Source organism: Plecotus auritus, assembly GCF_963455305.1.
Source record: "Plecotus auritus genome assembly, chromosome: 4".
NCBI lineage: Eukaryota > Metazoa > Chordata > Mammalia > Chiroptera > Vespertilionidae > Plecotus > Plecotus auritus.
The window spans coordinates 23,677,403-23,704,555 of NC_137775.1; the positions used below are offsets into that span (position 1 = coordinate 23,677,403).

At 33.9% G+C, this 27,153-nt stretch overlaps 1 protein-coding gene across 3 annotated transcripts in view; it reads left to right on the forward strand.

The window, feature by feature from the left end:
* The window catches only part of EYA4 (EYA transcriptional coactivator and phosphatase 4), a 239,413-nt gene that overhangs the window by 176,939 nt on the left and 35,321 nt on the right, over nt 1-27,153 (forward strand). For 2 of the 3 annotated variants that reach the window (XM_080664649.1, XM_080664650.1), the window contains exons 4-10: nt 5,863-5,987; nt 14,244-14,336; nt 18,744-18,810; nt 20,007-20,149; nt 20,288-20,431; nt 22,111-22,190; nt 25,240-25,423. In XM_080664649.1, the coding sequence (XP_080520775.1) occupies nt 5,863-5,987; nt 14,244-14,336; nt 18,744-18,810; nt 20,007-20,149; nt 20,288-20,431; nt 22,111-22,190; nt 25,240-25,423 (836 nt within the window). The remainder of the gene's footprint in view (nt 1-5,862; nt 5,988-14,243; nt 14,337-18,743; nt 18,811-20,006; nt 20,150-20,287; nt 20,432-22,110; nt 22,191-25,239; nt 25,424-27,153) is intronic. The other variant, XM_080664651.1, reaches the window with a different exon arrangement.

Consider the following 27,153-nt stretch of genomic DNA (forward strand, 5'->3'; position numbering starts at 1 on the left):
AAGGTTAAGAGGACAAGAATGACACATGAAGAAGACTGAAATTTAATGGCCAGATGTGACGTCAAGAAACCAGGAAAGAGTAGTTGTATCAGTTAAAATGGTTTCAAGTGCAAGTAATAGAGAAGCTGACTCACTTAGCTTTAAACAATAAGGTAATTTATTGGTTCACATAACTGGAATTCCAGAGGTAGAATGGCCGGGGTAGTGGTTGATCCAGGAGCTCAATAGCCTCATCAAGAAACCAGCTTCCTTTGTCTTCTTTTGCTCTGCCATCCACTGTTTGGATTTGTCCTAATTCTGTTTCTTTGGGAATAGAATAACTGGTTGTGGAAATCAGGACTACATATTCTCTCTTCACAACTGGCTGAAAAAGCAGTTTGGCTCTGGAAGCTCTCCTAAAAGAGTGGAGAAGAACTTGCCACTAGTCTCCAACAAAGTCCTTCTTGTGTTCCACTGGCACAAATATGATACCGAATGATTCCTGAAATAGTCACTAACTTGGGGAGAGGAATTAGGCCTCCATCTCCCAGAGCTGAAGGTGGATTTAACTTTTCCTGAGATGCTGAACTTTGTTGGCGAGAGATGAATACCTGAACAAAAATCAAGATTCTTTAGGTAGAAGGAAATGGAAAATGGAGAATGTATAACCAGGCAGCTAGGGCCACTATAGAAATATTAAGTACGTCTAGGAGGAAGAAAGTTTGAGAAGTCATTAACATTGTCAGGGGCTAAAGAGTCAAAGTAAGAGTTAAAGAAATAAATTAAAAAAAAGCCAATTAAATTAGTAACTAGAAGGTGACTCTAGATAGACTTCATGGATACTGATTGAAGTGGAGATAGGGTCTCTGTGAGGTAAGAAAGAGGATATGAAGCTTTAACATAAGTTTAAAGATTCTGGGTTTTGAAAGGAAGAATAATGATAATATAGCAGCTAGGAGGGAAAAGTAGTAAGAAGAAGGGTGTTTTGCAATCAGCAATTTGATGTTTTAAAGTCTAAGTGTCTCCTAATCAAGTTATGATGAAAGCTCTTCTGGTGACCAGTTCTATGAACTTAACCAACATGTCAATCTCCCTTTGAGAGCTCATCACTTAAAGGGGGAAAATATAGCATATATATAAGAAGGAAGATTTCAGAAATATTTGAAAACAGAGAATAATCTTACTTATATTTTAGTTGTTTGTGTTTAGGAGAGATCTTCAATGTTATAGTCCACCGAAGCATCAAAATCATTTATTTGGGGACTGAAAATAGAATATTTTTGTAATTTCCAGCACAGTAACTATTTGTAGAGAGATAATCCAGATAATGCTAGTTGATTATTCTGCATGCAGCCTCACTTTTGTATTGAGTGAATCTTGCTTTGTAGCAGGTAGAATATGAAGCCCACCATCCCCCTTCAGCACCAACAAATTATAACAGATTGAGATTAGTGTCTTTAAAATTAATGACAGTAGACCATTTTATTGTAAAGAAAGAACTACTCTGTATGTATTTTTGTCAAGCTTTTAGGAACTGTTCAAGTGCTTTAAATTCAGAATATTGTGTGTTCCCCTTAAATGGTAATGGTTGGAACACTTCTAATTTTTGTCATATGTAAATCAATGAGATTCATGTGACAGAGATCTCAAAACTTCTATCCTACATCGTATAGGTTAAATGGCCACTTATTTCAGAACTTATGGGCAGCTGTACATATTTTGCATGCAGAAGTTACAGAATGATTTTACTTGGGAAAACAAGAGAAAACTAAAGAATGCATGTAGACCTAACAAATTATTCAGTTTGCTTGATACTTTTCACCAAGAGTTTTGTCATGAGGGCTGACCGTAGTGCTTTATTCCACATCCCCAGCCAGCATTTGCAAACCACCAGTCATTTCCTAAGGGACCTTAACAGACGGAAGCATTGAATTCTCTACAGTCAGTGTTGCCTCCCACCTGGGAAAAAGACAGTCCTGTAATTGAATCTGAGCATATGCATTGTCATCCCTCCTGCCTGCCCCTCTGGTGCGACAGCAAATTAAAAGACTTAAGGCTCAGCCTGCCTTCCAGCTGCCAGCCCCTGGTAGACATGAGGGAGCCAGAAGGGACCAGGTGGAGCAGTTTTGAGTTGCACTAAACACACAGCGCAAGGAGGTTGGCCGTAACTTCCCAATGAATATTTATACCAGCCCCAATTCTCATGTTGCACTTTGGCACGAACCAGAGTGCTGAGCTCCTGCTGATTTCAAGGGCCCTGCATTGTTTGGACCTGCTCCGTGAAGTATTACGCCAGATGAGAAGTGGGGCCCAGGTTCCTATCACTAAGATGGCTGGTTGACTTTTTTTAAATGGGGACTATCATGTTATAGTGTCATAAGGATGGGGCAATGGGGGAGTTCCCTGACGTCTTCTGGCATTGCTGTTCATGAATCGCACGCAGCCTCAGCCGCAGCTTCCTGTGGAGTGGAACTTTAATTGCTTATATTAAGAGCCACACAATACTGTATGTTGTATATCATGGCATTTTCTTCATCTTTTTCTTGGAGGGTTTATTTTTGTTTGCTAAGGTCAGGCACTTATCACAGGGCTCTCTCATCACATTTCACATTCTGATCCCTCGTGGCAGGTGCTAACTTCCTTGCACTCAAAGTGAATGGGTTGAGTAACCTCATAAAGATACAGAATGTCTTGGCATAGAAAAGAAGGGAGTAAAGAATGCCGGTCTATGGGAGACTCTCAGTGTTATTTAGTGAGCACTGTAAACTGAGAAGATATTTGGAAAACCATCTACACACAAACCCATTAACTTTTTCTAGGTAGTAGATCATAGACTTATATTTATGTCCGTGATTTCCAATCCATATAGTTACCTAATAAAGCACACACCTTATCAGGAGGTTTGTTTAAAAGAAATTTTTATTGTTCTTTTTAATTTTTTTAAATTAAAGCATAATTGGCATACAATATTGTATTAGTTTCAGGTGTACAACATAGTGATTTGACATTTATATACCTTATGATGTGAACACCACAATAAGTCTATTGATCAAAGTTACTGTTATATTATTGACTATATTCTCTCTGTTGTACACTATACCCCTTTGGCTTATTTATTTTATACCTAGAATTTTGTCTCTCTTATTCAACCCTTTATGTTTTTTACTCCTCTTCTCCCACCCTGCATCCCTATGGCAACCATCAGTTCATTTTCTGCATCACTGAGACTGTTTCTGTTTTGTTTTCTTTTTCAGATTACATATATAAGTGAAATTATATGGTGTTTGTCTTTTTCTGTCTGACTTATTTCACTCTGGACAGTACCCTCTAGGCCTGTCTATGTTGTTGTTGCAGATGATAAAATTTCATACATTTTTATGGCTGAGTCATATTCCATTGTATATATGTACCACTTTTTTATCCATTAATCTATGGTTGGACATCTAGGTTGCTTTCATTTCTTGCCTATTGTAAGTAATGCTGCAGTGAACTAGGGGTGCATTTATATGTTTGAATTGGTGGGGGGTTTTGTTTGTTTGTTTGTTTGTTTGTTTGTTTGTTTTAATCCTCATCCAAGGATATTTTTCCACTGATTTTTAGAGAGAGTAGAAGAGAGAGGGAAAGACAGAAAGAAACATCGATGTGAAAGAAACACATCGATTGGCTGCCTCCTGTATGAGCCCGAACCAGGGCCCAGGCCAGGGAAGAGCCTGCAATCCAGTACATGCCCTTGACCAGAATCCAACCCGGGACCCTTTGGTCCGCAGGCCAGTGCTCTGTCCATTGAGCCAAATCGGCTAGGGCTGAATTAGCATTTTTGTTAATGCTGGTAAAAAGTCAGAGGTGGCATTTCTGGATTGTACAGTAGTCTTATTTTTTAATTGCTTGATGAACCTTTCTACTGCCTTCCAGAGTGGCTGCAGCAATTTTACGATCACACCAGCAGTGCACAAGAGTTCCCTTTTCTCCACATTATCACAAACACTTATTTGTTGACTTTTTTACAATAGCCATTCTGACATAACTCATTGTACTTTTGATTTGCATTTTCCTGATGATTAATAATGTTGAGCATCTTCTCATATAATGTTTAAGGTCATTGTTTCCATATTGAATTTTTGTCTGGATTTTCTATTTCTTATTTTACTAGAGGCCCAGTGCACGAAATCATGCACACGTAGCTTGCCTCTGCTTGCCACCACTCACCGCCCGCCTGCCACCCACCACCGCGAGCTGCGAGCCTCCCTGCCAGCCTCTACTCACGGGGGGAGGGACCGAGAGGTGGTCAATGCACCTCATGGAGACTGGTCGAGCGGTTGTTCCAGTCATTACGCTTATGGTCCTTGGCCTTTTATTATATAGGATGTGGGTGTTAAAGTCTCCTACTGTTATTGTAAAAATTTCAATTTCTCTCTTTATGTCTGTTAATATTTGCCTTGTATATTTAGTCCTCCTATATTGGGTGCATATTTATGAATATTATATCTTTTGACCCTTTGATTATTATGTAATGGTCTTTTTTTGTATATTTTTATAATCTTTGTTTTAATGTCCAATTTGTCTGATATGAGTATTGCTATCCCAGCTTTCTTTTCATTTGTATTTATGTGGAATATATTTTCCATACCTTCATTTTCAGTATGTGTCTATCTTTTGATCTGAAGTGAGTCTTGTGTATGCAGCATATGGGTGGGTCTTGCTTGTTTTTTGTTGTTGTTGTTTTTTGTTTTGTTTTGTTTTGTTTTGTTTTGTTTTTATCCATTAATTTACCATATGTCTTTTGGTTGGAGCATTTTAGTCCATTTGTTTTTAAACTAATTACAGATAGGTATGGTCTTTTTGCCATTTTATTAATTCTTTTTTTATTGCTTATATAGTTGTTTTCTTTGTATTCATTTCTCTTTAATTTTTGTGTATCTTTTGTAGGTTTTGGTTTATAGTTCCTATATATATGAACTATATATATAGTCCATTGAGCCAAATCAGCTAGGGCTGAATTAGCATTTTTTGGTTTATAGTTACTATATATATGAACTATAGTTACTATAGTTCATATATATTGATTTATATATTTTGCTGTATATTTTAAGCTGATATTTTAAGTTCAAACACATTCTAAAGCGCTACAGTTTGGTTCATCATGTTTTAGAAGTTTTTGTTTTGTGAATTCCCTAATTACTTATTGTAGTTATAGTTGGTTTTGCTACTTTTGTCTTTTAACCTTCATATTACCTTTTAAAAAATATGTTTTTATTGATTTTTAGAGAGAGAGGAAGTGAAAGGAATAGAGAGATAGAAACATCAGTGAGAGGGAAATAGCATCAATCAGCTGCCTCTTGCACTGCCCTTACTGGGGTTCGAGCCCACAACCCAGGCATGTGCCCTGACTGGAAATCAAACTAGTGACCTCCTGGTTCATGGGTCAGTTCTCAACCACTGAGCCACACCAGCCAGACCATATTAGCTTTTTAAGTGTCTGATTTATTGTTTATTATATGTTTACCTTTTCTAGTGAGATTTTTTCTTTCATATATTTTATTATTTCTACTTATGGCCTTTTATTTTCTGCCTGAAGAAGATACTTCAATATTTCTTGTAAAGTCAGTTTAATAGTGATGAACTCGTTTAGTGTTCACTTGTCTGGGTAGAGTATTCTAGGTTGTAGGTTTCTTTTTTTAGTATTTGAAATATATCCTGCCACTCCCTTAGGCCTGTAAATTTTCTGCTGAGAAATGAGCTGATCTATGATTAGCTCTCATCATTCATGTTTCTCTCTCTCCCCCTCCCTCTCCCTTCTTCTCTGAAATCAATAGAAACATATTTTTTAAAAGTAAGTAATTGTTGAGATTTCAACTTTTGCTCTCTTACTTCCTGCTCTAATAGGTCTATGGAAATGCAGGACCTAGCGAGTCCTCATCCTCTTGTTGGAGGTGGTGATGCCCCTGGTAGCTCCAAACTGGAGAAAGCAAATCTCAGTAGTACATCAGTCACCACAAATGGGACAGGAGGTAAGTTACAACCTTAAAGACACCCAGAATCACATTTTCACATTTTAATGTTTGCTGCAATTTCATATGTTAGATTCTACTAATAAAGAAATATCTCACTGGCAATAACACAATCAGCATTATATGCAAGGAATATATAGTTAATGGATTATTTATTGTTCTGATCATTTTCTTGAAATTTTTGTTCCTCCTCTAAAACTGGAAACATTCAGAAACATCCAGACAGCCTTGGGCAACATTGAAGGCCTTTAGTGAAGCTTCTTTTTTGCATTTTCCCTTGTAAATATTTTCTAAAATGTGGCCAAAAGGTTCTTACGAAAAAAGAAGATGAAGAAGAAAAGAAATTATATTATTTTATCATTTTATTTTGAATTATAAGAGAGAGAAAGTCTACCAAAATTTTTTTCTTAAAATGTAGTTTTCCTTAAAAGTAAATTTGGAAATAGAAAAAAAAATATGCTGAAATTTCTTTACAAAGAATAATACCTAACATGTATTTAAAAATAGGAATTTAATTTAATATTTTTTCCCGATATGTTCTCATTTGATTAACCCATAATTAATACACAACATATGGCAACAATAAGTTATTTCAAATATCCTGCCATATTGTTTTTATAAAATGCATTCAACTTGCCAGAAAATATAATCTTATTTTTACATCACAATATATAGACTACATCTATATACACATAAGTTGCATTTAAATTATTCAATTATTTTCAAGTTTTATAGATCTAGTTATTTTATTAAGTATGTATGAAATTTGTTTTTACTTATAAACTTCAAATTATTAGATATCAGCATTTGCCACATCATATTTTCTTTAAATTTTTCAATAAATATTTATGAAATTGATACACCTCTTTTCACTTATTTTAGAAGAACTGTGCAACCTAAAATTTTCTTTGTAAAGTTGTGTGCATTGCAATTTGCCTGTATTTAATAATGTTTTACACCAAACCCTTTGTAAATTAACATTTTTCTTGTTTATAATGTTTATTTGTCCCTAAACATGCATCTATAGTTTTGGCTAATTAATTATAGGATTGCAAATTTATAAGATTATTTAGTGATGACTTCTGGAGTAAAAACATTAATATTTAAACCTTAGCTTGGTCCAAATAATAATATTTTTTAAAAACCATGCATTCTGGAAGCAGACCTTGGAATTCACTAATCATCATGTGTATATATTTAATGGAACTAAAACAGACCTGATCAACTAAAATGTAAAAGTCATACCATGCAGTTATAATTTTTGGCGAAAAGGTCAGAAACCAGTGCAAGCATTGAAAACTATTCGTGTACACTGAGCAGGCACTCAGACAATGAACCCTTATACTGTTCCTGTTCTCAGGGGACAACATGACTGTTTTAAACACTGCAGACTGGTTGCTGAGTTGCAACACCCCCTCTTCCGCAACAAGTATGAGAGATGATGGTACACTGCATGTGTTTGGGTGTGTGGATTTGCCCTTCTGGTTTGCTTTCTGTTGCTATTTCTGTGTTTGCACCTTTTTTCTGTGTCCAATACTTGTAAAGGAAAAGAGAAATGATCATGCCTTTTAGTTGTTTATTGATAACAGTTGGCTATATTTTTCATATCAACTACTATTCTCATCTCAAATTCTTATTATCAGCAGTATTCTTAGATTTTTTCATAATTTTACAAAACCGGTGCATCTATTGTTTTTCTAACTACACATCAATTTATTAAGTGGTTAATTGAACACCACATTCATGTCAATCAGAGAATTTGAAACAGATTGTGTGTACATACAAACTCATTTATCTTTTTAACCTATATATTTTTATAATTTATATTGACTTTTTAGCATGGCAGAAGATATTTGCTATTTTAGAGACTTTATTAAATATTCCAATTAAAGTAACATTAACAAACAGTTAAAATCCCATCATTTAAAAAACCATCAGTGCTTAAAGCTATGTATTTAAAATTGTAAATTAATATTGTCAGAAAATATTTTGAACTATAGACATTTACTACATTCATATATGTAATGTGTATTAAAGTATAAACAGACCTTTTTCCTAAATCAAAAGTTAATATACTATCAAAATTTAAAAATAAATATAATACCGTAGCACTATGATAGAACCACCCAACTCAAGATTAAACAGAACTCACTACCTATCACAAATGTGCATTACAAGCAAGCAGTTAGACTAAGCACAGTTTGCTGGACCTTGCCATACCTCGATTATATTAGATTATATGACCAGTGAATGAAGAATACTCCATTATGCCCATTACTTTTATATTTATAATTTTCATTTCAATTTTTTTTCAATTTCACACTTAAAATATACTTTTCATAGTTAAACATATATTGCCAGAACTAGTTTCTCTTCATGGGTCTTTATTCAGAAAGAGCAAGATAGTAAATATTTTATGCTTTGTAGGTCATACTGCCTCTGTCTCCACTACTTAGTAATGCCATCATAGTCCCAAAACAGCCATAGATAATATATAGATGAATTAGTGTGACTAGGTTCCAATAAAACTTTATTTATGGACTCTAAAATTTAATTTTATATTAATTTCATGTCACAAATCATTCCAAATTTGATCACTATTAAAACATTTAAGATTTAAAATATTTCTAGCTCATTGGCTAATGTTCTGTTCTAAAGTAGTATTAATATAACACAGGCAACTTTTATAATAGTAAATATATATATATATTTATATATAATATAAAATATATAATATTTAGTAATTCATGGCTAATCTTAACTGGAAACATTTTTCTGAGTGTTACACTTCAAGTTTTCTGGTTCTTATTATTAATGTTAAGTGTCATGTGGCCATTTTTGAAGAACAAGGTCTTGTGTGTCAGAAGGATGTGATTTGAATCTTGTCACTACGCTTATGAGCTGTGTCATCTTGGACAAGTTACTGAACCTTTCTGAGCTTTAATTCTTTTCTATAAAAGAAGGTTAATAACACTTCCCTGGCAAGGCTTTTCATCCTAAACTAGATAATGTATGTAAGTTGCTTGGTAATAAATGTCAGAATATTTCCTTCTTTCATTAATAATTTAATAATAATTGGCCAGCAAATTCTTTTTTTTTTAAATATATTTTTATTGACTTCAAAGAGGAAGGGAGAGGGAGATGGAGAGAGAGAGATAGAAACATCAGTGATGAGAGAGAATCATTGATCGGCTGCCTCCTGCACTCCCCACACTGGGGATCAAGCCCACAACTGGGGCATGTGCCCTGACCGGGTATTGAACCGAGACCTTCTGGTTTATAGGTCGATGCTCAACCACTGAGCCATGCCAGCTAGGCTGGCAACAAATTCTGAAGGAAAATAAAACATGCATTATGTTAAAATATCCTCCAATGTTTGGTCAGATAATAAATGCTTCTAAATTTACAATATGTAAATTGACCACAGAAGGCAAATCTTTAGTGAGATCATACTTTGATTATTAATGACATAGTCTTGGTGGCATATTGATACGAAATTTTTGATGAAGTTTAATGACTTTTTATGTTGGGTGTTTATAATACAAACTAAGCATTTGGTGCATAATCTTTCCCATTGACAGTAAATTATTTTATTTTTAATCCTGGGTTTTATTGTTGGTATTGGATCATTGCATAAAATTATTATAATAAAAAAGAAAAAAGCTAATTTAGGGTGTTTTCAAGAACTTTCCATTAATTTTGAGAATTTTCAAAAAGATCAATTTAATTATATATTTTATACTAATATGAATGAGTTGACAGTATTACCTTAACCTACCATATTACATTGGTGCTGTTTCAATTATTACACTATTACTTTAAAATGTTTTATCACCTTAATCCTAATTACATCTGCAGATTTATATCAGTACCTAGATTTTCCTTTCAAATGTTTGTCACTTATAAAATTGTTAAAATATAGAACTAGAAATAAAAATAGAATAAATGCAATCATACCTTATATAGATCAGGGATCAGCAAACTTTCTGTAAAGGGTCAGATAGTAAATATTTTAGGCTTTGAGGCCATATGGTCTCTGTTGCAACTACTCAATTTAACTTTTGTTGCACAAAAGAAGCCATAGATAATATGTAAGTGATTGAGCTTGGCTGTGTTCATCTATTTAAAAATGTAAAAGTCATTCTTAGCTCATGGACCATTTAAAAATAGGCACCAGAGCAGATTGGTAACATGGGTTATAGTTTGCCCATCCCTGACATAGATATATATGCTATAAGTGTAGTCTACATACTTCATGTACATACACATTCATGCATGTAAATGCATGCCAAGTATATTAAAGTTACTTCCAGATACAGGAAAGATCCTAATTTACAAGATTCAGATTTATGATAAGCCAAACAGTGTATACAAAAATACTTAGATCTATTGGGAGTACTTAGGATAGGGTCTAAAAGTGAATTTTTACTTTCTTAACTACTAGTAAAATGTGGCAAGTTTCTATTATATGCCAGGATCTGTGCTAGAAAATGGGAATCCATAGGACCTATAGAACATGATACTGGCCATCAAGGGACCAAAATCTAGCAGAGGAAAAGAGACAAGAAAGTAATGAGTGAATAATGTGTTCAAGGTGGGTGCACAGTAGAGGGAGGGAATATTTTATGCTACATGGAGATTTAGAAAATACTTCAAAGCAATTTGGGGGAACCAAAATCAGACATGTGATCAGATTTACGACATTTTCTATAAAGGGGTGGGCAAAAGTAGGTTTACAGTTGTGAGTTCGTGAAACAGAGTTTATTTTTGTATTATTATTTATTAATTAATGATTGTATTATTTATTATTATTATTATTATCAACCTACTTTTGCCCACCCCTGTATTTAGAATCTGCATAGCATGGAAAAGAATCTTCCAAAATATTTAATATATCAATGAGTGAATCACATGTAATTAATTTATTTCTGAATGTTATATACATGTGAGGTAGAGCCCTTTTTACATTTGCTTTTTGGAATGAGAACCCTAAATTACTTCATCAAATTATTTTACAAAATTTAATACTTTAAGGATACTTAGGAACGAAAGATACTTGGAGCTCATAGGTTTTGAATGAATATATAAACCATAGGCTGTAGCAATAATTAAAATTGGCAGGCAATACTTATTGTTCCCCTGCAGTGGTATGAATTGTATCCCTCCTGATCTAAATCCTCCTGAAATTCTTTGTAGAACCTAAAGGGTCAAAGTTGCTATGTTTAATTTTGTGATTCAGCAAGAAGTGTATTTGGAATTATATATGTAGATATACACTCTTTTAAGTGGACACTTAAATATAAAATGTAAATTACTGGGTCAGCTCTTTTAAGGATTAAGTGCGCTATTGCAACAAATGAACATGAATGATATTATGATAATAAATCAGACTTTCTCCAAAATAATATACACATTAATGCTGTACTTGAGTTCTCAAGATAAACTGCAGGGACAAGATTTAATTTGAAAATATGTGTATGAGGATATGGATGAAGGTTGGGATGTGAAGGGAGGAAATCAATGGTTTAGTAGACATAGCTAACACCTTGCAATAATCACATACAATTTTTATTAAATCTGTAGATTATTTTAAAGGTGAAAATTCAGTAATTTCAATACATTAAAATTAACTTGACCCTTTCAAAAAACGATTTGGCTCTATTAAAAACAAATCACAAGTGGATAATTAGTGGGAGGGGGACCAGACAATTAAAGTATTTCTTCTGTGCAAAGTACCATATATAGTTTTTTTCATTTTACTTTTATGGAAATAGACCCTTATTTTGAGTATGTAGAAAACTGCAGGACTCATTAACCTAAGACATCAAAATATAATTGCTGTTTTTGAAATCAAAATAATAATTTACTATTAAGCATTTATAAGTGCGTTTACAAATAGTGTTCATAGATTTAGATATGTTTAAGTAGGAATTTGGCCACACTTCGAATTTGGAAGTTCCAAGAAATTTTCTCTTGTTTTAGTTTTGAAGTCTTTGGACTGTGTTTTTGTCATAAATATCAGGAGTGAAATGTGGACATTGCATCACAGAGAGCCTTTACTCCCATCTAGATCACACTCTGGATCATCTTTATACCGATACAGATTAAAGAATTCTTGGTTAGTTAGTGCAGCCTGCAAAGGCAGTATGGTTAAGAGTTTGGATTCTGAAACTGTACCACCCTGGTCTCAAATTCTAGCACTCACTAGCTCTGTGACCATAGACAAGTTATTTAACCTCTTTGTGCCTCTTTGTTCCCTCATCTGGGAAATGAAGATGATAGTGTCACCTACCTCATATGATTGTCATGGAGAGTAAATGAGTTAATATCTATAAAGCACAGCAAGAGCACCTGGAATGTATTAAGTACCTTTTAAGTGTGTGTTATCTGCTTTCAAACTTGCTACTTCTTGTTGTCGTTTAAAATATTTCATGAGGAAGGAATGGAAAACATACTGTATTAGCCTATTCCCACACTTTGGAGCTTTCATTATTATCAAAGTGTGCCTAATTGCACCATCTAAAAAAAATAGCCCATTCTTACCACTTTCTGAGCCATCATGAAGAATCACTGTCATGAATGTAAACCATTTTCATACCTGAAGACAGCGTGTTATGGTGGAAAGGTCATGGATTTGGCGCTAAAGACCTGCGTATGGATCTTAGCTTGATATCACCTGCAATGGAACAGGCCCATCAGCTCACCCAAACATTAGTTTCCTCCTGTGTAAATTGGATATAGTGGTTTGCATTGATCAAGTTTGTTTTTAAGGAATAGCTAAATATAAGTAATCTAACACATAATAAGCTCTCAATAAATAATTATGTAGTAGCAAATAATTTTGTGGTGGTAAATTTAATTAGTGATCAGCTGTAAGCATAATAGGGACTACCATCCAAGTTACTACTAAAAAGTAGTAACCACAATATATTACTTATCATTATACAGATAATGAGATACTACTCCTCAAATGATGTTGCTATTGAAAAAGAGGTGGACCTTAAATTTCCCTTTTGCTAGGAGAAGTAGGACAAGTTTCTTTACTCCCGCTTTCCAACCTCTTAGAATCATCCAGCAAATCTTCAGGACGTTATTGAATCATGGATAGTAAATTAACCTCAGAGCTCGCTAAGGGAGGGTCCAGTTAGTTCTGTTCCTGTGGGAAGAGAGCATAATCATGACTGCATGTTTCTCCACTAATTAATTGCTTTTCTAACAGCATAACCGAACTGACTTCTTTGGTTGGTGGGTATGTTCTGACCCATCATTCCTTTTGTCATATTTGTTCATGGTTGGCTAGTCTTCAGCTTTCTTCTTTATAGTTTTCTGCTTGCTTCTAAGTTATTTAACTGTATCATTCCAGGAAACATAAGAGGTGTTAAGTAGAAAATAATTTAGTTTATTCCCTTGCTGCTGTGGTATATGTAGCAGAGCTCCGCCCACAAAGGGAAAATATGGTGTGACAAAATAAGTAGAGGCTTTTCCACTGCCTCCCTCCCCCGACTCACATCTAATAATGACAATTATGTCTGCTAGGCTACATCATTGCCAAGTGAGGATTTTGCCAAAATATACCACCTCAAAGAAGAAATAACATATTAAAGAGTTTTCAAAAGATACACTTATTGCTGTAGAAATCATCTCATATTCTATGCTTCTCTCTATAATTCATTAAAAATCATGCCATTAAAATAAAAAGCCCAACACCTTATGTATAGCTCTTTAGTCTTTTCTAAGAGCAAAAAAATTATTGAGTGCCTCATTTTTCACCTATCACATGAATATGCCCACGGTTTCTGTATTTTAGTATGCCTCCATTGTACTCTTATGCAATCTTCTTTTTTTTAAATATCTTCTTGAGGAGAATAAAATATAAGCTAGTACATCTCATTGTTATGTTTTGTATTAAATGTCCTGAAGACTGAACAATGGTTCCTTTTTTCTGTCTTTTGACTATAATGTCAGAGTGTGCTTTAGGTGAGTTAAAAATGCAAATATATATACTGCTGTTTCAACTTCATAAGGTGGACTGCCCTGAAAAGCCAGATTCAAGAGAACTGGCTTGGCCAGAGGAATTTTCGATTAAGTTCTCTACAAATGCATGTCCATTTAGAAGCTAAATTAACAAAACTCTCATCGACTTCTCAAGTTCTCTCTTGCATGCCCATGATAGCTAGAAAAACCACTAGTAGAACAGTCAGCATCTTTGATATCAATTTAGAAATAAAACTCACATGTACTTATTCTTCTACATAGTGTCTCTCCTTGCAGTCAAAACAGAGCCTTTGAACAGCAGTGAAACCACAACCACGACTGGAGATGGAGCGCTTGACACTTTTACTGGGTCAGGTAAAGCCTTAAGCTCGTGTGTTGTTACGTACACATCGGGGTACACACAATTCTCCTAGTGGATGAGCAGCGTAAACACCAAAGCTGTTAGAACGTAGGTTTTTTTATACATTTAGCAATAAATTAACTTTTTTGAGAACTGATTGTCATAAAACTATGCATTTTTCGAAATTGTATTTGGAATCATCTTGCTAGTTTTTTTTTTTTTAGTTGACAGCAAAACAATCCCCCTTGACTTTCTTATCAGAAATAAGCAGAGCTGGCTTCCTTCATAATTATTTTATACAGTGTTTAATTTAATAATTAGGTTGTAATAGTTGACTTTATCCCATCAACTTGCCCATTCAAATGACATAAAAACTGCCTTTTCTCCAACATTTGAGATGTAAAACTATCCATTTGATTCCTTCTAAATAACCTTGTTTCCTCTCTGGGTTTAAAAAAAATCCTCCCATGCAAGCAGCTGAGTGACAAGTATTAAAGGTTAATGGGCTGCAGGAGAGCACATGCGGGTTGCATTAGAACCAGCCTCTGAGAGCACTACTTTCATTCAAATGCTTCAAAGAGAACAATGGTGTGTCTTTAAACATCAATCCTTTTAAATACCAATACCTGATAACTCCCAGGTGGGCACAGAGGACACGCATTAAGTTGACTTAGTTAAAGTTACAATATTTTGTTTGGGTTATTATCTGGTGAAAGGATTCTTTTTTTTTTTTTAATGTGAGGAGGAATGTGTATAGCAGAAAGATGAACATTAAACCTGGAAAAGTATTTGTGGTAATTAAATCTTGGTTCTGTTATTCTGTTTTATTTTACATTTTTCCATGTTCTCATGGACAAAGGTTTCATGTGGGTAAGCTTCATGTAAAGCGTTGAGGTATACCCTTGAGGATAATGTCATTATAGCATATATTTTATTTTTAAAGATAAAGATGATCCCATTTCCTGAGTTCACACTGATTGGGAGTGCTTGTCATATATATTCACATAAATATTAGTACTCCAAACAGAAAGAAATAATACATAAAGATTCATATGTGTTAATCTATATTTTTTTCTAGCAATTCACTTGCCTCCCAGGAGCTAAATAGGTACCAACTAACTCTAGCATTCTTTATTACTCATTATAACCCTTGTAAACTTTCTACAAAGTAAATGCATATGAACATATTTTTAAGGAAAGGAATGGAATTATAAGTAACTGATGGCATAGTTAAATAGCATATCACAAGTTAACTGAAAGCTAAATTACAAACTTATAGAATGTTAGCTCCAGAAGGAATTTTAGAGATCTATGATTCATTTTATTGATAAGAATACTAAGGCACTGAGAAGTTAACAGTGGTTAAGGCCAGACAATCAAAACTACACAGTTGGTCTCTGCTATAAATAGTCTAGAACAGTATTCTGGGCTATTCAGGAGTCTTTCTGTGATACCCATAGGAAAAAATAAACATGGGGGAGGGGGGGAAATAATATACACACACACACACACACACACACACACACACACACACACACACTTTTTTTTTTTTACAAAGTTTCTCCGTTTTCTTTTAAGAGTTATCTAGGATTGTGCTGTCCAATAAAGTGGCCACTAAACATATGTGTCTATTTAAATCTAAATTGACGAATATTTGGTACAAATTAAAAAAAAACATGTAGTTACACTAGTCACATTTCAAGTGTTTAATAGCTGCATGTGGTTTTTCTAGTGGCTTTCATATTGGATAACTCAGGTATAGAACAATTCTAACACCATGGACCAAGTTCTTTACAACAATGACTTAGGTCAGCAATCTTCAAAAGCGGCACTATCTAAAATGGACTTATTTCCTACTGTGAGGTAGTTGTCCTCTGCATTGCAAGATGTTTAGCAGCATCTCTATCATCTATACAAGGTAACAGTAGCACCCTCCACTTATGACAACCCAAAATGGCTCCAACCATTTTTAATGTCCTCTGGTAAGCAAAATTTCTACTCAGCCCCCAACCTCATCCCCTACCTCCCACCCTATTGACAGTCACTGAGCTAAGGTTCCATGATCATAAGAATAAAACATTAAAATTGCTTTATATCATACTCTGAGAACCTGATAATATTCTTTATAATTTTGTTTTAATTAGTTTTGAGGAAATTTTTAAAGCAAGCAGTTTTGCTTACTATTATAGGCAGAAATTATGGAGTATAATGAGTATGGTGCTTTGGGTAATATCTCTATATTAGTTACATGGCAATGGGGAAGGTCTTCATGGTTCTCCAGAAATCATACTGAAGATTGGCTGCCTGTGTAGCAACTGTCTTTACTTTGTTCAGCATAAGCTCAACTTCACTTTAAATTTTATTGTTGTTATCAGTTATGTGGAGATTTTATGTTAGAATGAAATGTAGAAATTTTAGTTAAGAAGCATAAACTCCCCAAGTTTTATGCAAACATCCTAGTTTTCTGAAACAAAGATCTTACGTTATATTTAGAAAATGAACATATAGACATTAATATGAAATTTTAATTGACCCTTTATACTGTTATGAGTGCATTATTCTAACGATTTCTAGATTCATTTGTTAGAGGGAGAAAGGATCCTATATATTCAGACTTGTGTTCACCCATGTGGATTTTTCTGAAATAATTCTGCTCCTTGGCTTATTTAATAAAAGCTGCTTCAGAGAATGTTTCTTTTCAGTATTTGATGTCTCTTTGGAAAAGCCTTGTGTCTCACAATCATGAAAACAAAAGATTAGTATAGTCTATGTTTTGAGTGTGCCCAAGTGAAATTTTATAAATAAGAGACAAAGAAACATGGAATTAAACCTCATTCAACTATATTTTTGATAAACAGTATTCACTATTATGAATTAATGAGTCAGACTGAATTTCCTGTGGTGTAACACTATTAATATTACATAATGAACAGTTAGTGCCCGTAGTGTAGTAAAAAATGTCTGTTCTCATTGAGCTGATTTGAAATTTTTAAACATTCTTTAAGTTTTTAGTAAATAAGTACAAAATTAATGGTTCACTAGTCAATGTATTTTCAAGTATACATAGTAAGCACTCTTAAATAATGGTTGCTGAAAATATTTACAACATAACACCCTAGTCATAATTAATGTTTTTCAAAATTAATGCATAATATTCTTGAAAACATACTTTCTGTACTGTTGCTATGAAAACTATAATAGACTTTCATCCTCAGGGTTCACAGGCCAAATAGCATTTTAAATACATTAAATTCTACCTGTTTATGAACTAGCAGATCACAAGGGCACTTAATAGCATTTTGATATAGAAAAATCTCATGTTTCATGAAATAGTTAGCAACCTAAACCTATTTGTCACTTTTACAATTCTAAAAGTTTAGCTCTAGAATTATTATGAACAACTTAGAAAGGACATAGTACTTTGAAGTGTAACTATGATTGATTAGACTAAACTAATTCCAGCGCTGCATTGTGTACTACTTTAATCTTTTTGAAAGGTGAATGAACAGCAGATGGCCTAATAAAGACACTCTGTGTGCTTGCCCAGTATGGATTGGCTCTGAAGGGACTTCCTCAACACGGTAGAGCCCATATATTTGCAATACATCCGTCTTAGTCAAGCAGATGGTTGAAGGAAAGAGAAACTTCCAAACTTTTGGACATATTCCAGTTTGGGGCTGCATGTTTAGATGAAATATTAACAGGAACTGGCTTTCACCTTTATGTTCTTCTCAAAAAAGTTCTCTCTCTAATAGGTCAAAATATTTTTGTAAATAAGGTTGCTACTGCATTTTGCAATTATGGTGTGTGTGTTTTTTTAAGTGTTGCATCATCACCCATGCATTCTGTGATATTGCAATTATTACTACAATAGTTTGGGCTGTATTTTTAAATTACTCATCTGATTGGTAAAAGAAAGAAAATAGAATATGATATCATTTGACAATTTGAAAATCAAGGGTGGACTGTCACATTTTTCTTAATTTTTATTTTAATTTTATTAAAATAAATATGGAGGAAGGGTAATGTATTGGCATCATATTTGGAATTTAAAACATAAAGTTTGCAAATGAAAAATATTTACCTTTATATTATGAAAGAATAATCACCTGTAATTAAATATATTTATCCATAGCATATTAATACATAAAAGCATGCTACTGATTTGAGAAAATGAAAGAATGATGGAGGTGAATGATTTTTAAGAATTCATTTCATGCTCTTAGAACAAAGTTGAAGCAGTTCAGTTAGAATAAAATGGGCATCTGTTTCTGTTTAGAAAATGAATTCATATTTTTTGAAAATCAGTGAATTTTTAGATACATATCTTTAATTTGATAATGTTTTTAAATTGGTTTTGCATTCTCTAGTGAAATATACTTATGAAGCAACCTTTTTGCACTTTTGTGTGTGTCTTACAGTAATAACAAGTAGTGGCTACAGTCCCAGATCAGCACATCAATATTCCCCACAGCTCTATCCTTCCAAGTAAGTGGTAGTAGATTCTTTCAGATTTGTTAGAATAATTTTTCAGGATTACCTTTATTAATATGTAGTCCCACAACATAACTTTAAATTGGGGTACATTTATGTATATAAATGTGTTATAGATAGATACTCTGATAGATTAGTTGGACAGATACATACCCTGTATAAATCTAGAAATAGAGATATACTCACTTTTATCTGGACAATACTCTTAATCCTAGATATTGGTATACCTTGAGGAAAGCATCAAGTTCAAAACATAACACACTGATTTTTTTTAAAGAAAACCCTAAAATGCTAATGAGTTTAAAGCAAATATAAAACATTACATTTTATTTAAACATCACGTTATAATCTGTTCCATCATTACAGAATTTTTATTGGATTTCAAGTCTTAATAAATATATTTTTGAAGAATATGCTGTGCTGTTTTTATAAATAATGTAGTCAACTTATTGAGAGCAGTGGTAGAAATTTCAAGTTTAACTGTATTGATTGTATATCTAAATTTGGTTGCAGTCGCCAGATGTGTCAAGATTTGGAATCCCTGATTCATACACATTTAAACGTTCTTTTCTGCAGCAGCTAGAGTGCCTGTCTTTAAGAATAGGTGGGGGATTGGATATCCAGTTGGTAACATTCTGTAAAATGTGGCATGCTGAGGGGAATGGCATTCTATTTATTTTCAAGAAGCTAGCTGCCTACCTTTTTTGTTTGTTAGATTTTAGTTCTTGGTAGAGAGTTCTTGGTAGCACTTTTAATGACTTTTGTAGTCATTGCATAGCATTAGGCAACTCACAGTAACTGGAAATATACTCACAAGCATATTAATTAACTTGCCTGTGTTCCATTTTCCTAATATATGTATATTAATTAGACTGCTATGTTTGATATAAACAAGAATTATAGACCTAAAAGAGATTTTAGATATAATATCTAAACCAAAATTTCTCATTTTTTCAGGAAGGTATAGACTTAGAGAGTTTAAAGCATTTGTCCAAGGTCACTAGCCTGGTTTGTAGCAGAACCTGAGCTCCTGACATTCAGACTCATGTCCTTTCCTATACTGTGAAAATTATATTGTGGATAAAGAAGAGGATTACTTCCTGGCTATTATGAGGTTTCACTGAATCTAAGCTGTCTGAATTAATATGCAGTCTTTGTTGCCACAGTAATGCTATTTTTCTGATATTTAGGCCCTATCCACACATTCTTTCTACACCAGCAGCTCAAACAATGTCTGCCTATGCAGGCCAGACTCAGTATTCGGGAATGCAGCAGCCAGCGGTCTACACAGCCTACTCACAGACAGGACAGCCCTACAGCCTGCCCACTTACGGTATTTCACGTCTTCTCTCTTCTCCTTTGGTTATAATCTGGTAATCCTGCTGGTAGTTGCATATTCTAATATAAGATAGCACATGAAAGTAAGATAATTTTAATAAGTAAATGGTTTGCACATGCATTTTCCAAACAGATTTGGGTGTGATGTTGCCAGGCATCAAGACAGAGAGTGGACTTCCACAAACTCAGTCTCCGTTACAGAGTGGGTGCCTCAGTTACAGCCCAGGCTTCTCTACCCCACAACCAGGCCAGACACCTTATTCTTACCAGATGCCAGGTAAGTAGACACACAGGAGATGTGTTATGTGAGAACAAATTCTTCGAATGAGACTCCTTGGCTTCAGACTAGAATTATACAGTCATGAAGATAGTTTTAAACATTAAACCTCTACTCACACAATTTCATCAGAAAAGAAACATGATGAAAAAAGTTGAATATACATCAAGATTATATGACTCATACTCAATTTAAATACTTAAATTTAAGTTGTGTCAAATTGACAGTAAACTTGGTCCAAGCAAAGCAACCTCTGAGCCAGTCACCATGCCAGCAGTCACATGTTTAGCATCTACTTAAGTGATTTCAAAGATTCATGACAAAAACCACCATTTTCCTGTTAGTATTTTTTAAGTGTGTAATGCTTTTTTCTTTCTATTTAAAATTGAGTTAGTACTTTCTAAGTCCCATTTATCATTGAATGAGGATTTTTTTGTTCATTCCTAAAATACCTCTCCCATATTGATACTACATTTCTTAATAGGAATATTTATATAATTTAAATATACCACCCCCCCAAATCCTCCCTATATGGTCATTATTTAATTTTTCCCCTTGTTTTTTACTCCAATTAAAAATTCTTTTTAATCACTGTGTAGTTATTGCAGAAAAAAATTAGTGACATAATAAAAACATTAAAAGCTTATTCCTAGCTGTCATTTTGTCTATGTTATTAGAGTCAAAAATTTGGGGCTATATTAATATATTTGAAGCAACTAGAATAGACATTTGAGTCAATTGACTAAAATGAAATGATTACTTAACTTTTTTAGCTGAAATGGCAGGTCTTTCTTTATCTAGAATGTAGAAAGAAATATCTTTGTTCACATGCTACAGGCTCAGTAAGTATGTGACAGAGACCATAGAGACATTTTCATTTATTTCCCCAGGTACGTTCATATTGTACATTCCAGGTCAGGACAATTTGTGTTAATTACATACTATTCAACCCCATTGGTAAAATAATAAGCTGCCTCAATAGTCTTTCCCTTTACCTCTTAACAAACATATCTTTAAAAAACATATTTAAAAAATAATAATCTGCAAATTGATAGTTCACGTGTTTGCCTTAATTTAAAAAAATCATTAAATTTCTGACCTAATAGTAAATTTTAGAAGGCCCTTAAACCTTAGATTACTTTAGTATTACAATATAAACCCAATTGAGTCTGAGCCCTAGTTCCTAGCTCTTTTTGTTCTAAGGAAAGAACACAAGAATGAAAAGACAGGGGTGGCAAGCATCAATTAAGTCTAAGTGGGTTCTCTTTTTAATCTCTTAAACACTGTCCAGATATTTAACTCAGGTGATTTTTGTATGCAAATGCAGTTGATATGACCATTTGAAAATTCAGTAGAATGGAGTTCCACTAGTGTGGAAGTAGTCTTTAGTCTGTCTAATATTTTATTCTTTGAATATTATGTACTTCTAGACATTTAACCCTTGAAGTTTAGCTGCAGTCCTTCTTAAGACTATTCTAGATGTTACCTGTTATCACAAGAAGTATAGAGTCAAGCACATTTTCCTTATAAATCTCGCAACTTCAAATTTCACTGTATTAATAACAAAATTATATATATATATATATATATATATATATATATCATTGAGTCTGCAAAGTGAAATATTTTTTATTATTTTACAGTAAATACTTTAAAATTCATTTTTTATTTACTTGTAGGTTCTGGTTTTGCACCATCATCTACTATTTATGCAAATAATTCAGTTTCCAATTCAACGAATTTCAGCGGATCACAACAGGTATATTAGTTTTTGTATTTTTGCTTCTTTATGTCTATTTCAGATTTGGGAAGAATAATAGTTTCATATTGCCACATAAGTGCATATTCTCCCAGAATAATGTTTTTAAATTTAAAATTAAGATAGCATTTTGAGAAATAAAAATTAGCTATCCAGAATTTTTATGATATGGGTAATTCTATATATTTTAGATTTCCTGTTTGCTAAAGGTTTGCCCTTTAAACTTTAAGCTGTAATTGTTTTAATTATTTGGCATGGAATTACAAAATGTATTGCATACTTTCCTGTCGTCGTAAACTAAACGTAATTTAGTTTAAGACTAAACAAAATTATACTAAATATAACTTTATTTTTTTGATAAAACAGTTTATGACCATTAATTGATTGAACTGCAATCAATATTTGGATTATGTTGTCATTTTTCATCCAAAATGATATTTATTACTAAACAAAATCCCTTTTGTACTACTTTTGGCTTTTATTTTTTACTTATTTATTATTAACATATTTTTATTGATTTCAGAGAGTAAGGAAGAGGGAGAGAGAGGAGAAAGAATCATTGATCAGTTGCCTCCTGCATGCCCCCTACTTGGGATTGAGCCCGCAACCCGAGCACCTGCCCTAATGGAGAATTAGACCTGGGACCCTTCAGTCCACAGGCCAATACTCTATCCACTGAGCCAAACCAGCTAGGGCAACTTTTGACTTTTATTTTTATTTTTTAGTTTACTAGGTAGAGTGAAAACATAAGGGAAAGAATTAGTCTGTTCCAGTTGAGAGAACTAAAGATTCATAAAGGAGAGGAAAGATTTATATCATAAAACAGATCCAATGCTACCTGAATATTTAAATACAGTGGCTCCAATATAAAATGTGGCCTGTATTTTGGACCATGGACCAAGTACCAATTTATTATTTTAGCAAATACTTATTGCGTACTTATTCTGTATTAGGAATGGGAAGTATTCTAGGGAAAGGAAGGTGGGGATGGGTTGGATCAGACCTGATCCTATCTCATGAAGCTTACAGCCTACTGAGAGAAGTTGACAATAAACCAGTAAACAGACAGGTAAATATACAATTAGCATGAGGGGAGAGAACAGGGTCCTATTAAAAATATCATTAGAAATCTAACTGGAGTAGGGGAGATTTTGTGGAAGGCCTGTCTATGGAACTAACATTTAGGCCAAGTCTTCTAAGGGCTGGGTGAAGAATGAGGGCAAGGGTGTTTCAGGCATAGAAAGCAGCATGTACTAGATCGCCCAGGGCTGATAAACTTGGTGTGTCAGTCTGGAGTTTAGTTTGTACCTGAGGGTCCGGTGGGGAAACACATCTGCACAGATGGGCAGGGGACTGCACAAGTAGGGCCCTGTGATGTATAGGAAGACATTTAGATTGTATTCCAATCCCCATGGGAAGCTGTTAAAGGATTTTGAACTGGAGAATAGCATCATGTAATTTATGTTTTGAAAAGATTACTCTGGCTTCAAGGACTTTGGAAAAACCAAAAGTAGAAAAGAGGAGACAAATTAGAAAACCTGTCCATTGGCTCCAACAGCAAGTAAAGGTGGCTTGGACCAGGATGGCAGTAGTGGAAATAAAGAGAAGCAGAGATCTTTGAGATATGTTTGAGAACAAAAAGACATTGTCTTCTCCAGAAGCTAGTAGTCTGGACCTTTTCAATAAGTAAATTCATCTTCCTTTAAGGCACAGGTGCAGGTCAGGCTCTCTGGCCTCCAGTTGCAGCTCTGAGACTTGCTAGCTGTCTGACCTCAGGCAAATCCTTAAGCACTCTGTGCCTCCATCCCCTTCAGGGTAAAATGTGAATAATGATAATACTGCATAGGGGGTTCTGAGGGTTAAATGACTAAGTCCATTTAAGGCTTTAGAACAGTACTCGACACAAAGTAATCACTATGTAAATGTTTGTTTTTACTGCTTTACTCTGAAAAATATGTGTTGCTAGGGACTTTGTCCAAATATTGCAAGTTTTTTTTTGTTTGTTTGTTTATGGGCTCACAAGTGGTAAAGGGGACCATGAAATCTAGAAATTAACAGATAGATAGAATTTTAGTTTTCTGCCATACTACTTAATCTTTTCTGATATTTGTTTGTACACATATGTACTTACACAGAGAATTACCTTTTTTAGGAATCACATCAAACATGGATCTTCTTTCCCTTAGGACCATGTATTAGGGAACCTTAATCCTGACCAAGGCTTTGTCATCATTAATAACAATTTGAGCTAAAACACACTAGACATATTAAATATCAGTTATCACAACAAATCCTTGTTCATGATCTTAATATGTAAAAAAAAAAATTGAAGGATTATAAGATCACTTTAAGGTTCTTAAAATCTTTAAATAAAAAGCAGGTCAGAGAATTTGATCCAATGTTTCCTTTTATTTTCCGTAACAAATGAGGCAAATAAATGTTTGAAGACCTCATTAAAATCTCCAAGTCAAGGCCTCAGATGACATGTGTCCTGTGAGAGACTGAGAAAGAGACTATTTTACTCATCTTCTTTTACTTACTCTTTATCTCCTGACAAGAAAACAAAATTTTAAAGGGTAGCCAAGAAGGGGAATAAAAATCACAATAATGCAGACTGAGTTGTGCATGGAAGCTGGGAGGGGCAGCCACACCTCCCCCTTGCAGGTGATGTTAGATGTATGAGAACAGATGCTATGAATATGAACTGATTCCATCTCCTTCTTGCCTCTTCAGGTGCATAAGACATGTTGATGTATATCCTTGGATAAGTAATTTTGGGGCCAAAGTGAAGCATATGTACCCTTTAGACAGATTAAAATGTGTGTATTGGATCTGGTTTGCAAAACCAGCAGGGTCATTCATGACAATGTGTATACAGAAGGTGCCCACAAAATTGTTTCTGCCCATTGGAATCAACTCAAAGCTGTGGACTCTAAAACAAATGGAGCCAAATACTAATTTTACATTTTACCATAGCAATTGCTTCCTTTTCAAACCTGCCAGAGAATAATTTCTATTTCAAACACACACATCTCAATTACTGTTTCAGGATTATCCATCCTACACAGCCTTTGGCCAAAACCAGTATGCACAGTATTACTCCGCATCAACGTATGGAGCATATATGACATCAAATAACACAGCTGATGGCACATCGTCCTCAACCTCAACCTATCAGTTGCAGGAATCTCTCCCAGGACTGACTAGCCAACCAGGTACAGATCTTCATCCAGGTGAAATACTTTCATATGTTTTGCTGTGTCTAATAATAGGGAGAAAATGGACATTTCAGAAATAAGGCTTGAAAGCTCCCAGACGATTATGCTTATGTTAATCTGTGCTAGTATCACTGTGTAAGATGACCTTCTGGCATCTGGAAAACACTTCTTTTAGATGTGGAGCAGTTATGAGATTTAGATTTTTAATCTTAAATGGCAGTGTATATGTGAATATAAGTGGATATAAAAAGGTGAGTGGGCCTTTTGCCAGACTCTTTTGTGACGGTCTTGACAACATAGAAAAGTTGTGGTATTATCTTCGTTGGATATAACTGACCATATTTCCTTTATGCTTGAGAGACTGCATAGTTCCTTCGCCTTCGTGAGTCATCAGTGCCTCCAATCAGTGAATGTTCCCTACCCCTCTAGGGTTTTTAGGATCATTGCTAAGTAGTCTAATATCTTTGCCTAGTCAGCACATATTTAAAATCCATTGTATTTTTTGTTGTCTGAAGCTTATCTGTTTTCTTATTGGAATTGTATTTGCTGACACATATTTAACCCAGTTGAAACATTTAAAGTTAAAAGCAAATTTAATAGAAATTCATCATAATCCCAATAAAAATTCCAGCAAGAGGTTTTGGAGAAATGATCAAGGTGACTCTAAAATTACAAGGAAAGGCAAAGGAACTAGAATAGCCAAAATAATTTTGCAAAATAAGAACAAAGTTTGAGGGCTCACATTGCCTAATTTCAAGACTTATTATAAAGTACAGTAATCAAGAATGTGTGGCATTGGCAAAAGGACACATACTTGGAACAATGGAATAGAACAGAGGGTCCAGATATAGACTTACATATACTGGAAAATGGGTTTTGACAAAAGTGCAAAGGCAATTGGAGAATGTTTAGGTATTTTTTTGTTTGTTTGTTTTAGACTTTTAAATTTTTTATATTATTTTTCCCATCACAATCTCCTCTATGCACTCTTCCACCTCTAGCCAACCCCTGCTTCCGCAATCATGACACTGTTGTCCATGTCCATGAATTATTTTTTTATTTTTTGCTCCGTCTCCCACCCCTCCCCCCCCACTCTCCTTGGACATGCATAAGCAAAATTTAAACACACACACACACACACACAAAACTAATAAACAATAAAATCCGCCAGGAATCTTGACTCTTAATTCATAACATTACAATAAATACATGTCAAAACTAAAACTATATAACTTCTAGAAGAAGACTTGGGGGAAATTTTGAGGCCTTGTCTTATGTAAAGATTTTATAGATATGATATATAATATTCAGATCTTATCAGATTTTTTGTTTAATTTAAAGAAGAAATTATTTCTACTTGTAACTATATTATTATCTCAACCAAAATCATAACAATATACAAGTCTGGATTTTTAAGGTATTCTGTGATCTCAGAACTTTAGTCAAGATACTTTAAGTTTGATTTTGTCTTTCAGATCTTGCATGCATACAAAAAATAAACTAGTTTGTAACTATGAGATTTTTCTTTATTATTATTGATGAACTCTGAGGTATTTAGTTTAACAGTATGAAAATTATTTTCTATTAACCAACTCTGCATTTTGGAATTAAATCAGAGACCTAACAATTTAATCCAAAATTTTTCATAAATCATTTTCTGTTGACTTCTCTCATTTTTAAAAGAGAAACATACTTCATGTTCTATAAGAGACAGCTGGTTGTTTTGATTTAGTGATAAACCCTAA